The 12,455-nt window shown below is 44.0% G+C and overlaps 1 protein-coding gene across 2 annotated transcripts in view; it reads left to right on the top strand.

The window, feature by feature from the left end:
* The window catches only part of BAIAP2L1 (BAR/IMD domain containing adaptor protein 2 like 1), a gene marked incomplete at both ends in the record, with an annotated part of 110,268 nt that overhangs the window by 92,179 nt on the left and 5,634 nt on the right, over positions 1–12,455 (top strand). The window contains 3 exons of one of the 2 annotated variants that reach the window (XM_080702781.1): positions 2,290–2,497; positions 3,963–4,040; positions 6,056–6,236. In XM_080702781.1, coding sequence (XP_080558907.1) covers positions 2,290–2,497; positions 3,963–4,040; positions 6,056–6,236 — 467 coding nt within the window. Of the gene's footprint in view, positions 1–2,289; positions 2,498–3,962; positions 4,041–6,055; positions 6,243–12,455 lie in introns of both variants that reach the window. The other variant, XM_080702780.1, reaches the window with a different exon arrangement.

The following is a 12,455-nucleotide window of genomic DNA, read 5'->3' as shown; positions in this document are numbered from 1 at the left end:
GAATTGCTTAGCAGGGGGGAAATGATAAGCTGGAATCAATTGCTTTCAAAGGAAATACTGAGCTGTATAAGATCTTATAGCCAGGCACAGGGGCACATGCCTGCATCCCAGCTACTCTGGAGGCTAAGGCAGGAAGATTTAAGTTTGAAGACATCCTGGTAACTTAGACACTGTCTCAAAATTAAAAAAAAAAAAAAGTCCAGAATGTAGTACAGGGGTAGAACGCTTGCCTAGCACACCTGAGGGAGGCCCTATCTTCATTCCCCAGTACTGCAAAAAGAAATTTTTTTTTCCAAGAATAGCTGGACACAGTGGTACACACCTGTTATCCTAGTTCTTGGGAGACTGAGATGGGAGAATTGCAGGTTCGGGATCAGCCTGAACAACTTGGTGAGACCTGTTTTAATAAAAAGGGAACCAGGGGCCAGGCATAGTGGGTCATGCTCATAATCTCAGCATTTGGGGAGACTGAAACAGTAGGATCAAGGTTTGCAGACAGCTACTTAGGGAGGCCCTTTGCACTCAGTGAGACACTGTTTCAAAATAAAGAATAAAGCCAGGTGTGGTGGCACTTGCTTGTAATCCCAGCATTTGGGAGGCTGAGACAAGAGGATCACAGTTTACAGACAGCCTCAGCTACTTAGGTTCTTTGCAACTCAGTGAGACACTGTTTAAAAATAAAGAATTAAGAGCCGGACATGGTGGCACAGCTACTTAGTGAGGCTTTCAGCAACTTAGTGAGATCCTGTTTCCAAATAAAATATAAAAAAGGTCTGGGAGTATAGCCCAGAGGTAGAAAGCCTCTGGGTTCCATCCCCACTACCACCAAAATATGTGTGTGTGTGTGTGTGTGTGTGTGTGTGTGTGTGTATAATTCATAAAAATAAAGAATTAAAAATAGGGTTGGGAGTGTAGCTCAGAGGTAGAATGCCCCTGGATTCCATCCCCAGTACCGCAAAAAATAAATAAAAAATAAGTAAAAATGGAACCAGGTGTGGTGACACACATCTGTAATCCCAGTACTTGGGAGGCTGAGACAGGAGGATCACAGGTTCAAGGCCAGCCTCAGCAACTTAGTGAGGCCCTCTATAACTTACACCCTGTTTCAAAGTTAAATAATAAAATAGTGCTGTGGGTGTAGCTCAGAGGTAAAATGCCCCTGGGTTCAATTTCCAGTACCAAAAAATAAAAAGTATAGGGACGTAGCTCAGAGGTAGAATATCTCCTGGGTATGATTTCCAGTACTCCCCTCCCCTAAAAAAAAAAAAAAAAAAAAAAAAAAAAAACCACAAAAATAAAGCAGAACGAGATCTTGCATTACTTTAAATTGTCTCCATTCCAGTGATTTGTTTTTGGAGTGTCACACATTAGCCCACATTTGGGTTGAGACATCACCTATACAGCACAGGATGGGGCTGTGGGCTCCGCTGCCCGTGGATAGTCTGTCTGGCTCCACCACTTGCTAGCTATACCATCCTGGCCAGTCTCAGAGCTCTTTCACATTTGTCCCCTCAACTGTCATTATCTAATGACATTGTCTTCAGAAAGAGCCAGAGGGAGCTGCTGATGGCACCTAGTGAGGGCTCCATACAGGGCACTTGTCACCTCATCCTTACATACCCACGGTGAGCAGCTAGAATGTCCACATTTCCAATTTGCCCCTTTTCCTTATGGCACAGGACATTAGAAGTAGATCTGAGAGATGGCATGGGGGCGCGTGTAATCCCAGCATTTGGGAGGTTGAAACTGGAGAATCGTGGTTCGCGGACAGCCTCAGCTACTTAGTGAAGCCCTTCACAACTCAGTGAGACCCTGTTTCAAAAATAAAGAGACTAAAAAATAGGGCTGGGGGTGTAGCTCAGAGGTACAATGCCCCTGGGTTCCATCCCTAGTACTGCAAAAAAAAAAAAAAAAAAAAAAAAAGTAGAAGATTTGAGCTGTTGCCTCAGCTGCTTCTGTTTTTCAAACTGAGCAATTGGGTGTTGAGGCAGTTCACCTCTCTGAGAATCAGCCTGGCTGTGCAGAGGACGCTAGCATGATGGCTCATCCTTTTCTCTTAAAAGGGTCTGTAGCTACAGGGCTCCTCTAACCACTGTGAAAACTGCCAGGCCAAAGCTTGTTTCCTCAAAGGTGGGTCCCACCTGGGCACCTGAAAGGCCTAGAAAGATGGCCGCTTAGAGTCTCCATGGAAGGATCCTGTGCGTGTAGAGAGCGTTCTGGGGTTGCTTGTTTGCACTTGTCTGCTGATCATTCCTTGAAAAGCCGTCATTGCCACTCTTGCTTCAACAGACACTTCAGAAGATCCTAGTTTGCAGCGTTCAGTTTCAGTTGCAACTGGATTGAACTTGATGAAAAAACAGAAAGTGAAGACCATCTTCCCACACACGGCTGGCACCAACAAGACCTTACTCAGCTTTGCGCAGGGAGATGTCATCACATTGCTCATCCCGGAGGAGAAGGACGGCTGGCTCTATGGGGAGCACGACACCACCAAAGCGTAAGTTAACTTGAACCCATCTGCATGGAGCTCTGACTTCAGAAAGCTGCTGTCTCTCCATTTAAGTTGTAAAGTAGCTATGTGAACATAATGAGCACTTCAGCCGAAGTCTAGTGTATACTTTAGTTAGCTGAAGTCATTCCATCATAGGCTATTTTTGGTACAGCTGTGCATATATAGATATAGATAAATTTGGCACATGAATATATTATTAGGTCCTATGAAGTCACATCTGACAGAAAGCTTAAGTATTCTTTGTAGTTTTAAAAACTGTGATTTTGTTCTTGCTCTGACATTTCCCCCCTCTTAAGTTGGCTTGCCTTTCTTCTCAAATCCCTCACTTTCCTAAATCAAACTTCTTTCTTTTCTCTAAAGAAAAAAAAAAAAAAAAATGTGGCCAGGTGTGGTGCCGCACACTTGTAATCCCAGTACTTGGGAGGCTGAGACAGGAGGATCCTGGTTCATGGACAGCCTCAGCTACTTAGTGAGGCCCTTTTAAACTCAGAGATCCTGTTTCAAAATAAAGAATTAAAAAAAATAGGGCTGAAGGTATAGCTTGCAGGTAGAATGCCCCTGGGTTTCATCCCCAGTATCACAAAAAAAGAAAGAAAAAAATGTGATTTTAGCTGGATGTAGTGATGCATGTCTATAATCCTAGTACTTCTGAGGCTGAGACAAGATTGTAGGTTTGAGACCAGCATGTAGTAACTTAACAAGAAAGACCCTGTTTCAAAATAAAAAATAAAATAGGGCCAGAGGCATAATTCAGAGGTAGATCACTCCTGGGTTCAATCCTCAGAACTACCATATACATACATACATACATACATACATACATACATACATATATATATATATATATATATATATATATATATGAGACTTTGGATTCTTCATAGATTATCTGCCTATCAGATACACCTTAAAATTGGAGACACAGCCAGGTGTCTAATGGCACATGCCTGTAATCCCAGCTACTCAGAAGGTTGAAACAAAAGGATGGCAAATTCAAGGCCAGCCTGGGCAACTTAGACCATGTCTCAAAATTTAAAAATTGAAAGGACTGGAGATATAGCTCTGTGGTAAAGTGCTTCTGGAGTTTAATCTCCAGTAACAAAAAAAAAAAAAAAAGATTTAAGACATAGTTTCAATATCATCCTCATCATTTCAACCACCAGTATGTACATAAGTTTCACTAGCCCTAAGATGTTGGTTTGTTGTGTAGATCATTCAGGTATATGAAATAAAGCCAATATAAAAAGTAAATGTAAAGGGAATTCAGATAACATATGTAAATTACACATTGTTTGATAAAAGCCTCAGTTTTATTCAGTCCACTAGTAAGCCTTTGTGGCTAACTTGGGCAGCCCACCCCGAGCTCTCCTCATACCCCTTAGTGTATGTACTGCTTACCTGTCCACCTCTGATAACACAAACAGATCTTTTTCTCACTCTTCACCCGCAGGAGGGGTTGGTTCCCATCATCATACACAAAGTTGTTGGAAGAAAATGCAAAGGAATCGGTGACTATGCCCATGCCAAGGTAGTGAATATGATCCAGCTCCCCCAGCAACAGAAAACTTACCTTGATTCTTTATGTCTCCAAGAACATCAGAATTATAAACTAGAGGGCTGGGGATATAGTTTCTGGTAGAGGACTTAACCTAGCATGCACAAGACCCTGGGTTCCATCCCTACTACCGTAAAACAAAAATAACAACAAAAACAGAATCATAACCTAGATATTTGGCAGAAATCTTGGCCCTTGTGGATAGATTAATGGCTCCACAGTGGTTTCTATGACCCACAGGCTTTCCTAACCATCTGCTGTGACCCAGACCACCTGCTTCTCACCCCCCCCAGCCCTCTGAACCCACTCTCACTGTCCCCATGACCCACTGGAGCTAAATGCACTGTGCACCTTCTCATCTTTATCTTACTCAGCAGACCTTACCACTGTTGGGCACTTCTCTGAAATGTTCTCTGGCCTTGATTTCCTGACCTTGAGCCATTTCTTTTCAAATTTGTGATTCAGTCTAGATTATAACAATGATAACAGGTCTCGCTTTGAGACTATCCAAAGTGCTTTACTGAATGATTAGCTCATCCAGTTCTCACATAACCCAAAGAAATGGGCACTCAGTTTAAAACTGAGGGAACTAAGGCACAGAAAGGTTTAAGAACATGCTTAAGGACACACAAGTTCAGAACCAAAATCATAACCCAGGAAGAGTTCTTCCAGGCCTAGAAGTGGATATTTGTACTAGGCATTCTGGATGACTGTCTTCTGGGCCCTCTGAAATGACAAATCCAAATTGAACAGGCCATCTTTATTCTAAACTTTCTTATCTTCAGTGCTCCCTGTCTCAGAGAAACTCCCAACACACCCAGCTTTCCCTGTAGACCTTCACACACCACCTTCAGCGTCTCCCAGGTCCTTCCTGTGTTCTGTGCTTTCTGCCACCATCTCCATATGATCATCCCTAGAAGAATAGCTAAAATACCATTGTGCCAAGAAGTAAAAACTGAGTATTATTTTCAGGATGTTAAAATGCAAAGTCTAGCCGGGCGTGGTGGCGCACGCTTGTAATCCTCGCGCTTGGGAGGCGAAGACAGGAGGATCGCGCAGGTTCGAAGCCAGCCGCGCTGGTGTAAGAGACCCTGTTTCAAAAATATAAAATAGGTCTGGAAGTGTAGCCCGGAGGTAGAAGGGCTTCCAGGAACCCCAGTACCACTAAAAAAAAAAAAAAAAAAAAAAATGCAAAGTCTAGCTGGCCGTGGTTGCACACACTTGTAATCCTAGGTTTTGTGAGACTGAGACAGGAGAATTGCGGGTTCCAGGACAGCCTCAGCAAGTAGTTAGACTCTCATCAACCTAGTGAGATGCTGTTTCAAAATAAAAATAAAATAGCCGGGCGTGGTGGCGCACGCTTTTAATCCCTGCACTTGGGAGGCTGAGACAGGAGGATCCCACAGGTTCGAAGCCAGCCTCAGCTATTTAGTGAGGCTCTCAGCAACTTAGTGAGACCCTGTTTCCAAATAAAGTATAAAATAGGTCTGGGAGTATAGCCCGGAGGTAGAAAGCCTCTGGGTTCCACCTCCAGTACCACCAAAATAAATAAATAAATAAATAATAAATAAATAAAGCTGGGGTTGTAGCTCAGAGGTAGAATTTCCCTGAGTTCAATCCCCAACATCACACACACACACACAATTCTGAGTCTAATATTGTTTAATCTTGAGCACTCAGTATTTGCTAAGGTTTATTGTATAGTCTTCATTTTCTTATTTGATACCGCTTTAAATTACTTAAGAGCCAAGTTCTAATTAAATTCATTCTCTCCTCATGTCATATCTTTTTAAAAATTTCTTTTAAGTACATATTTATAATCCAATGAAAAAGCACGAGTGTTTTATATGGCTGTGTAGTTTGTCACGTTCCCTTCCTGCTCCATTTTTGATAGTAACCTACTGTTACTCTAGTCCTTGGTTTTGGGGAATCTGGGGTCCAGGTGGCGGGACCTTATCTGACTTTGCTCCGTAATTTCTGGTCTGGAGCCCTGCACCAGTGAGAAGCATCAGTACCGTGGACCTGACCGAGAAGAGCAACGTCGTCATCCCCCCTCCTGACTACCTGGAGTGTCTGTCCATGGGAGCTGCTGCTGATAAGAGAACCGATGTTGCCAAGAACACTTCTACCTTCAAAGCCCCAGTGCCCAAACCAGAAACCACATCTCCTGTAAGTGTACTTCACTCTTGGCCCCGATGTCTGAGGCAGGAGCTGTTCCTGCCTTGGCCACTGTGTCCTGGGTGGAAATCCCCGGTAGGGTAGGCTGGGGGCATTTGCTCCTTTCATCTCGATCACCTTCATTCTCACATGCCTCTTAACCTCTCTGACTTCAAGCCTTCTTTCACGTTTATCTCTTAAGTGAAGGTTTACACACAGGTAGTTTGTGAGATCTTTGTGTGTGTATGTCGCACTGGGGATTGAAACAGGGATGTTCTACCTCCAAGCTATACCCCAGCCCAGTTTTTATTTTTGAAACAGTCTCACTAGGTTGAAGACAGTATCACTACTTGCTGAGATTGACCTCGAACCTGTGATCCTCCCGCCTTAGCCTCCCAAATTCTGGGATTACAGGAGTGCACCACCATGCTCGGTTTTGTGAAATCTTGTTAGGGTTTTATATCCTTCCTTGCCTTTGGTGGTGCTGTTCCTTTTAGTAATTTAATCTTCCTTTGCATTTTCTTCCATTTCCTATTGTTTTCTGAATGGGGCCTAGGTTTAAAAGCTCTAGGGAGCATTGTGTTGTGGCTGGGAGCACCTTTGCAATTGTCTGGAATTGTCTGGGGGAGCCTGGCCACAGGTTGCTGGGAGGGGAGAGCCTTGAGCAGAGCAGTTCCTGAGGAGCAAGGGGAGTGGGAGCAGCACAGGGCAGCATCTCTAGCCATAACGAATTAAGTTGTTTGTCCTGGAGGGTTGTTGTCTTTTTACTGTGTTTTATCTATGGCTAACAGTTGCTCTTTAGTGATATTATTAGCTCTTGATGTTCACTGAACTCCACTGCTGTATTAAGATTGTTTAATAACTTTTTTTTTCTTTTCGCGGTACCATGGATTGAACCCAGGAGCATTCTATCTTCGCTATACTCCCCAGCCCTGTTTTGTTGTTTTTTGGGGTTTGGGGGGGGGGTATTGTTTTTTGTTTGTTTATTTGTTTGTTTGTGGGGTTTTTTTGTTTGTTTGTTTTTTGCAGTAGTGGAGATGGAACCCAGGGCATTCTACCTCCAAGTGACACTCCCAGCCCTATTTTGTTATTCTTTATTTTGAAACAGGTCTCACTGAGTTGCAAAGAGAATCACGAAGTAGCTGAGGCTGGCCACGAACTTGTGATCCTCCTATCTCAGCCTCCCCAGTATTGGGATTACAAGTGTATCCCACCACACTCAGCTAGGATTATTTAATAGTTTTTAAGGCAAAAGAATTTTGCCGCCGGGCGTGGTGGCGCACGCTTGTAATCAATCCCAGCATTCGGGAGGCTGAGACCAGAGGATCACGGTTCGCAGACAGCCTCAGCTACTTAGTGAGGCCCTCTGCAACTCAGTGAGACCTGGTTTCAAAATAAATAATAAAAAAAAACAGGGCAGGGGGTGTAGCTTGGAGGTCAAATGCCCCTGGGTTCCATCCCCAGTACTGGAAAAAATTTTAAAAAGATGAGACTTTCATGTTAGCATTCACCTGTGTAACAACTGCTGACCAGCATATGGTCTAGTCCTATGCTGGGCCCTGAAGACACAATAAGAGTCCCACCTGAGAGGTGGAGTGCAGATCGCAATGCAAGAGAGCGGAGGAGAGGCCGGGGTCCTGGAAACATGGGGTACTTCTTGGAGGAGAGATCCTAAGTCTAGTTCTGAGGCTGGCCTGCAAACACATGGCCTAGTATGGTGGCAGCTGGCTGCAGCTCTTGGAGTAGCAGGCAGGCCAGCAGGAGCATGGTAGGGAAGACAGTCCAGGACCCAAGCCTGATGAGCTGTTCTACATGGGACAAGCCACTGTCTAGGGGCCAGTCATGGTTTACTCATACTGACATATTTTGGAGGCATTCTCCAGTAATTTTATGTATTTTGAGCTCTTGATCTTTTTTTTTTTTTTTTTTTTTTTTTTTGGTGGTACTGGGGTTCCTGGAAGCCCTTCTACCTCCAGGCTACACTCCCAGACCTATTTTATATGTTTTTATTTGGAAACAGGGTCTCTTAAGCCAGCAAGGCCGGCTCCGAACCAGCGCGATCCTCCTGTCTCCGCCTCCCAAGCACAGGGATTACAAGCGTGCACCACTACACCCAGTTTGAGCTCTTGATCTTTAACATGCCCACATATAAAGAGGAAAAACATTCTTTAAATACTAGGGAATTCTGGAGAGTCTGAATACTTAATAATCAGAGCCCTTTAGGTATGATTATATACATTAACAAGGAAGTTCAAGCTTTGTAAAGCACTTACCAGCTGGATGTGGTGGAGCATGCTTATTTTCCCAGCATTCAGAAGGCTGAGACAGGAGAATTGCAGTTCGAAGCCAGCCTCAGCTACTTAGTGAAGCACTTTGTAACTCAGTGAGACTCAGTGTTTCAAAATAAAGAATAAAAAATAGGGCTGGGGTGTTGCTTGGAGATAGAATGCCCCTGGGTTCCATCTCCAGTACCACAAAAAATAAAAATAAAAATAAATAAATAAAGCACTTATCAGCGAGGTGCTTGGCACATGCCAAGTACTTGGGAGGCTGAGACAGAAGGATCACAGGTTTGTGGCCAGCCTCAACTACTTAGGCCCTTCCAACTTATTGAGACCGTTTTAAATTTTTTTTAAAAAGGGGGCGGGCCAAGAGTATAGCTTGGAGGTACAGTATCCCTGGGTTCAATCCCCAGTATCACAAAAAAAATTTTTTTAATAAAAGAACTTGCCTTTTGAGATATGACCATCTTCCTTCTTTTGATTTAACTAGATTAACAGAAAACATAAAAGTTTGTTGGCATGGTCCATGCCTGTAATCCTAACCTGAGACAGAAGGATCACAGGATTGTGGCCAACCTCTGCACCTTAGACCCTACTTCAAAATCACACATAAAATCAGGCTGTGGTATAGCTCAGGGGTAGAATGCCTTTGGGTTAAATTTCCAGTACAAAAAAAAAAAAAAAAAACCAAGGACCTAGACTTAGTGGTGCATACCTGTAATCTCAGTATGTAGGAGACTAAATCAGGAAAATTTCAAGTTTGAGGCCAATTTTCTCAATTTATGAGATGGAGTTTCAAAATAAAAAAAGAAAAGAAAAGTACTGGGGGCGTAGTTCAGTAGAGGCCCCTGGTTTCAATCCCCCATACCAGGAAAAAATAAAAACTGTTGCAGGGGATAGGTTGGGGGGGGGAAGGCGTGTGGTGTGAAATAATCCCCCCACCACCCCCAGACACACAGAGACAAACAGAAAAACCGTGGATTCTTGTCCTAAGCTAAGAATAAGTATTCATCGCTTGGACAGCTGCTGCAGATTTAAAGAAGTTTATTAAAAGATAGAGATATAGAGATAGTCACAGCCCTGTGCCGGAGCAGACACAGGGGGGCAATTCGAACGAAAATGCCAACGAACTCCAGTTTCCTGAATTTTTATATTGTCTAAGTCCAGCAGGTCCCTTTGATTTTTGGAGATCATGTTACACCTTATCGCCAGCCCCGGCTCTGCTTCTGTTATCTCTCCAGCTGGGTTTATGGCCTGAAAGGGGGAGACATCTCTGTCTCCAAACACAGGCCCAGATTTATGGCCTGAGAGGGAGGCATCTCTGTCTCCAGACACAGGCTTTTACCTTTCGTCTTCTCCCCCAAAATGTGTTAAATTGTTCTTAGGAATGCAAGGACATGTTAGCTTAACCCTGGCTTTCTTAGTAAAGAAGACATATTTCAAGATTGGACGTCTTTCCCAGTATTGACACATTAATACATTTTTAAACTCTCTTCCCAATACCAGTACAAAAACCTAGAAATTTTTTTGGCAAAGATTTTGGGAAAGCTAGAAAAATATTAGAGACTCTTTTTCTTTTTTTTCTTTTTTTTCCATTTTTTTGTGGCACTGAGGATTGAACCAAGGGGCATTCTACCTCCGAGCTACACCCCAGCCCTATTTTTTATTCTTTATTTTTGAAACAGGGTCTCACTAAATTGCGGAGGGCCTCATTAAGTAGCTGAGGCCAGCCACAAACATGGGATCCTCCTGTCTCAGCCTCCCAAGTACTGAGATTACAAGTGTGTGCCACCACACCCAGCTAGAGAGTCTTCATTATATTTTTACTTCCAGGATAACTACTTTTAACATTTAATTATATTTCCATTGAGATAGATATATTAAATACACATACATGCATACATACATACATATCTTAATCTCCAGACCCACACAACCACCTACCTGGTGGGAACAAAGCACTTTCTCTCATCACATCTAAAGCATTTCTAGCCAGGCAAGCTGCTACCCTGGGCGAGCTGCCCTATGGGTCTGCCTAGCTTTCTGGCACCCTACAGGTGAAATGAGTTGCTGGGCCACAAAATGGAGAAAAGAGCAGAAAAAATACAGGCAGCTCTAAGATCATGCAGCTGACTGGGAAATACACTTGTACAATCTCAAGGAGCACTTAGCAGTGTTTCCACAACAGAATACTCTTACTGATAAGAGGTCAGTATACTGATAAGTCAGTAGGCTATTTATTGAGTCCTGATAAGTTGCTAAATTGTGTCTCTGATTAGAGGATGATGGAAAATACCAACTAGTAAGTCACAAGAAGATAGTAATTGACTTTTTCCCCCCCATACTAGGAATTGAACAGAGGGATGACTTACCATTGAGCTACTCTCCTGGTCCTTTTTAAATTTTACTTTGACTCTGTCTTGCTAGGTTACTGTGGCCTCAAACCTGTGATCCAAGTACTGAGATTACAGGCATGCACCACCCCTCAAATTTACTTTTAAAAAGCAAAGAAGCTGGGCATGGTGGCACACACTTGTAACTGATTTGGGAGGCTAAGGCAGGAGGATTGCAGTTTTGAGGCCAGTCTCAGCAATTTTGCAAGAACCTGTTTCCAAATAAAAAATAGAATAGAGAGCCGGGTGTGGTGGTGCATGCTTGTAATCCCAGCATTTGGGAGGCTGAAACCTGGAGGATCGTGGTTCACGGACAGCCTCAGCTACTTAGTGAGGCCCTCTGCAATTTAGTGAGACCCTGTTTCAAAAATAAAGAATAAAAAATTGGGCAGGGGATGTAGCTCAGAGGTCAAATGCCTCTGGGTTCCATCCCCAGACCCGCAAAAAAAAAAAGAATAGAACTGGGGGTAACTTAGAGGTAGAATGCCTTGGGTTCAACCCCCAATACCAAAATTAAAAATAAAAAAGCAGGGTTTGAGACCTTCCTACACAGGGGCTGTTGGCCACTGCCACATGCTGCTTGAGGACACTTACTTTTTCTTTAAAACGAAGGAAGAAGGCAATGGCCCTAAAACAAGTACAGGGTGCTTTACAAATGCAAAGCAAAATTAAATGGTTATCTCATATTTTGTTCCATTTTTCGAAATATTTCATGATCCTGTGCAAACTACAAAAATGAAGAACTGCTACTCGTTTACACCTTATACACCCTCTGCTGACATTGTTCTCTGAGTTGGACAGGCCTCCACATTTCATTGCTGCCAAGTCAAATCAGGTGTCCTAAGAAAGCAGCTGTAGGAGATGAGTGAGCTGACATCTTGACACAGGGAAGAGTCCCCGGCCTCAGAGCAGTTGGCCTTTCCCTGCTTGGGCCCGTGTCCCCATTCTGAGAATAAAGGGTTGAACTGGATCAGAGATGCGAGCTGGGAGTCAGGTGCAGCCCGGGGACAGGATGAGTCGCTAGCACTGAAGACGAGTGTCAACTAGGGCAGCCTTGTGAGCAGCTGGCCTCCAGTTAGGAAGGAAGGGGTGTCCTGGGTGGATAACCAGGGAGGCCAGGTCCAAGGCTGCCCCCACTGTCTCTCCTTTGCCTAGCCTTGCTGGCTCGCCCTGAGTGGGCCTCGAGTCTCCTTGCTCCTCTGTATCTGCTGGTGGCTTGAGGACACTGTTCTGAGTGAACAGGGACCACTGCGTCCATTGGGATCAGAAGGTCCCCTCAAGGCACCTGGCTCTGTGGTGGCCCCCACAAAAGCCTGTACAGTAATGACAGAGAAAGTGGACCTCAGGTGCCTGGCAGTCAGCGAATGTATACACAAGGCACTTTGGGTTTCTGGGTTCTCTAGGGGGTATCACAAGATGTGCCCCACCCTGCCCTGTTCCTGCATGCCCTAGAGTTGCCTGTTGGTTTTCTTGCTCTCTAGCTTCAAGGCCATCACTGCCCTCATCACTTGTAGGCAGCCAGTTCCAATCCCATAATCTCCCTGGCCTCTTTAGGA

The sequence above is a fragment of the Muscardinus avellanarius genome (assembly GCF_963383645.1).
Source record: "Muscardinus avellanarius genome assembly, chromosome: 10".
NCBI lineage: Eukaryota > Metazoa > Chordata > Mammalia > Rodentia > Gliridae > Muscardinus > Muscardinus avellanarius.
Note: the sequence above shows the minus strand (reverse complement) of the source record. Positions and strands in the feature narration are given on the sequence as shown.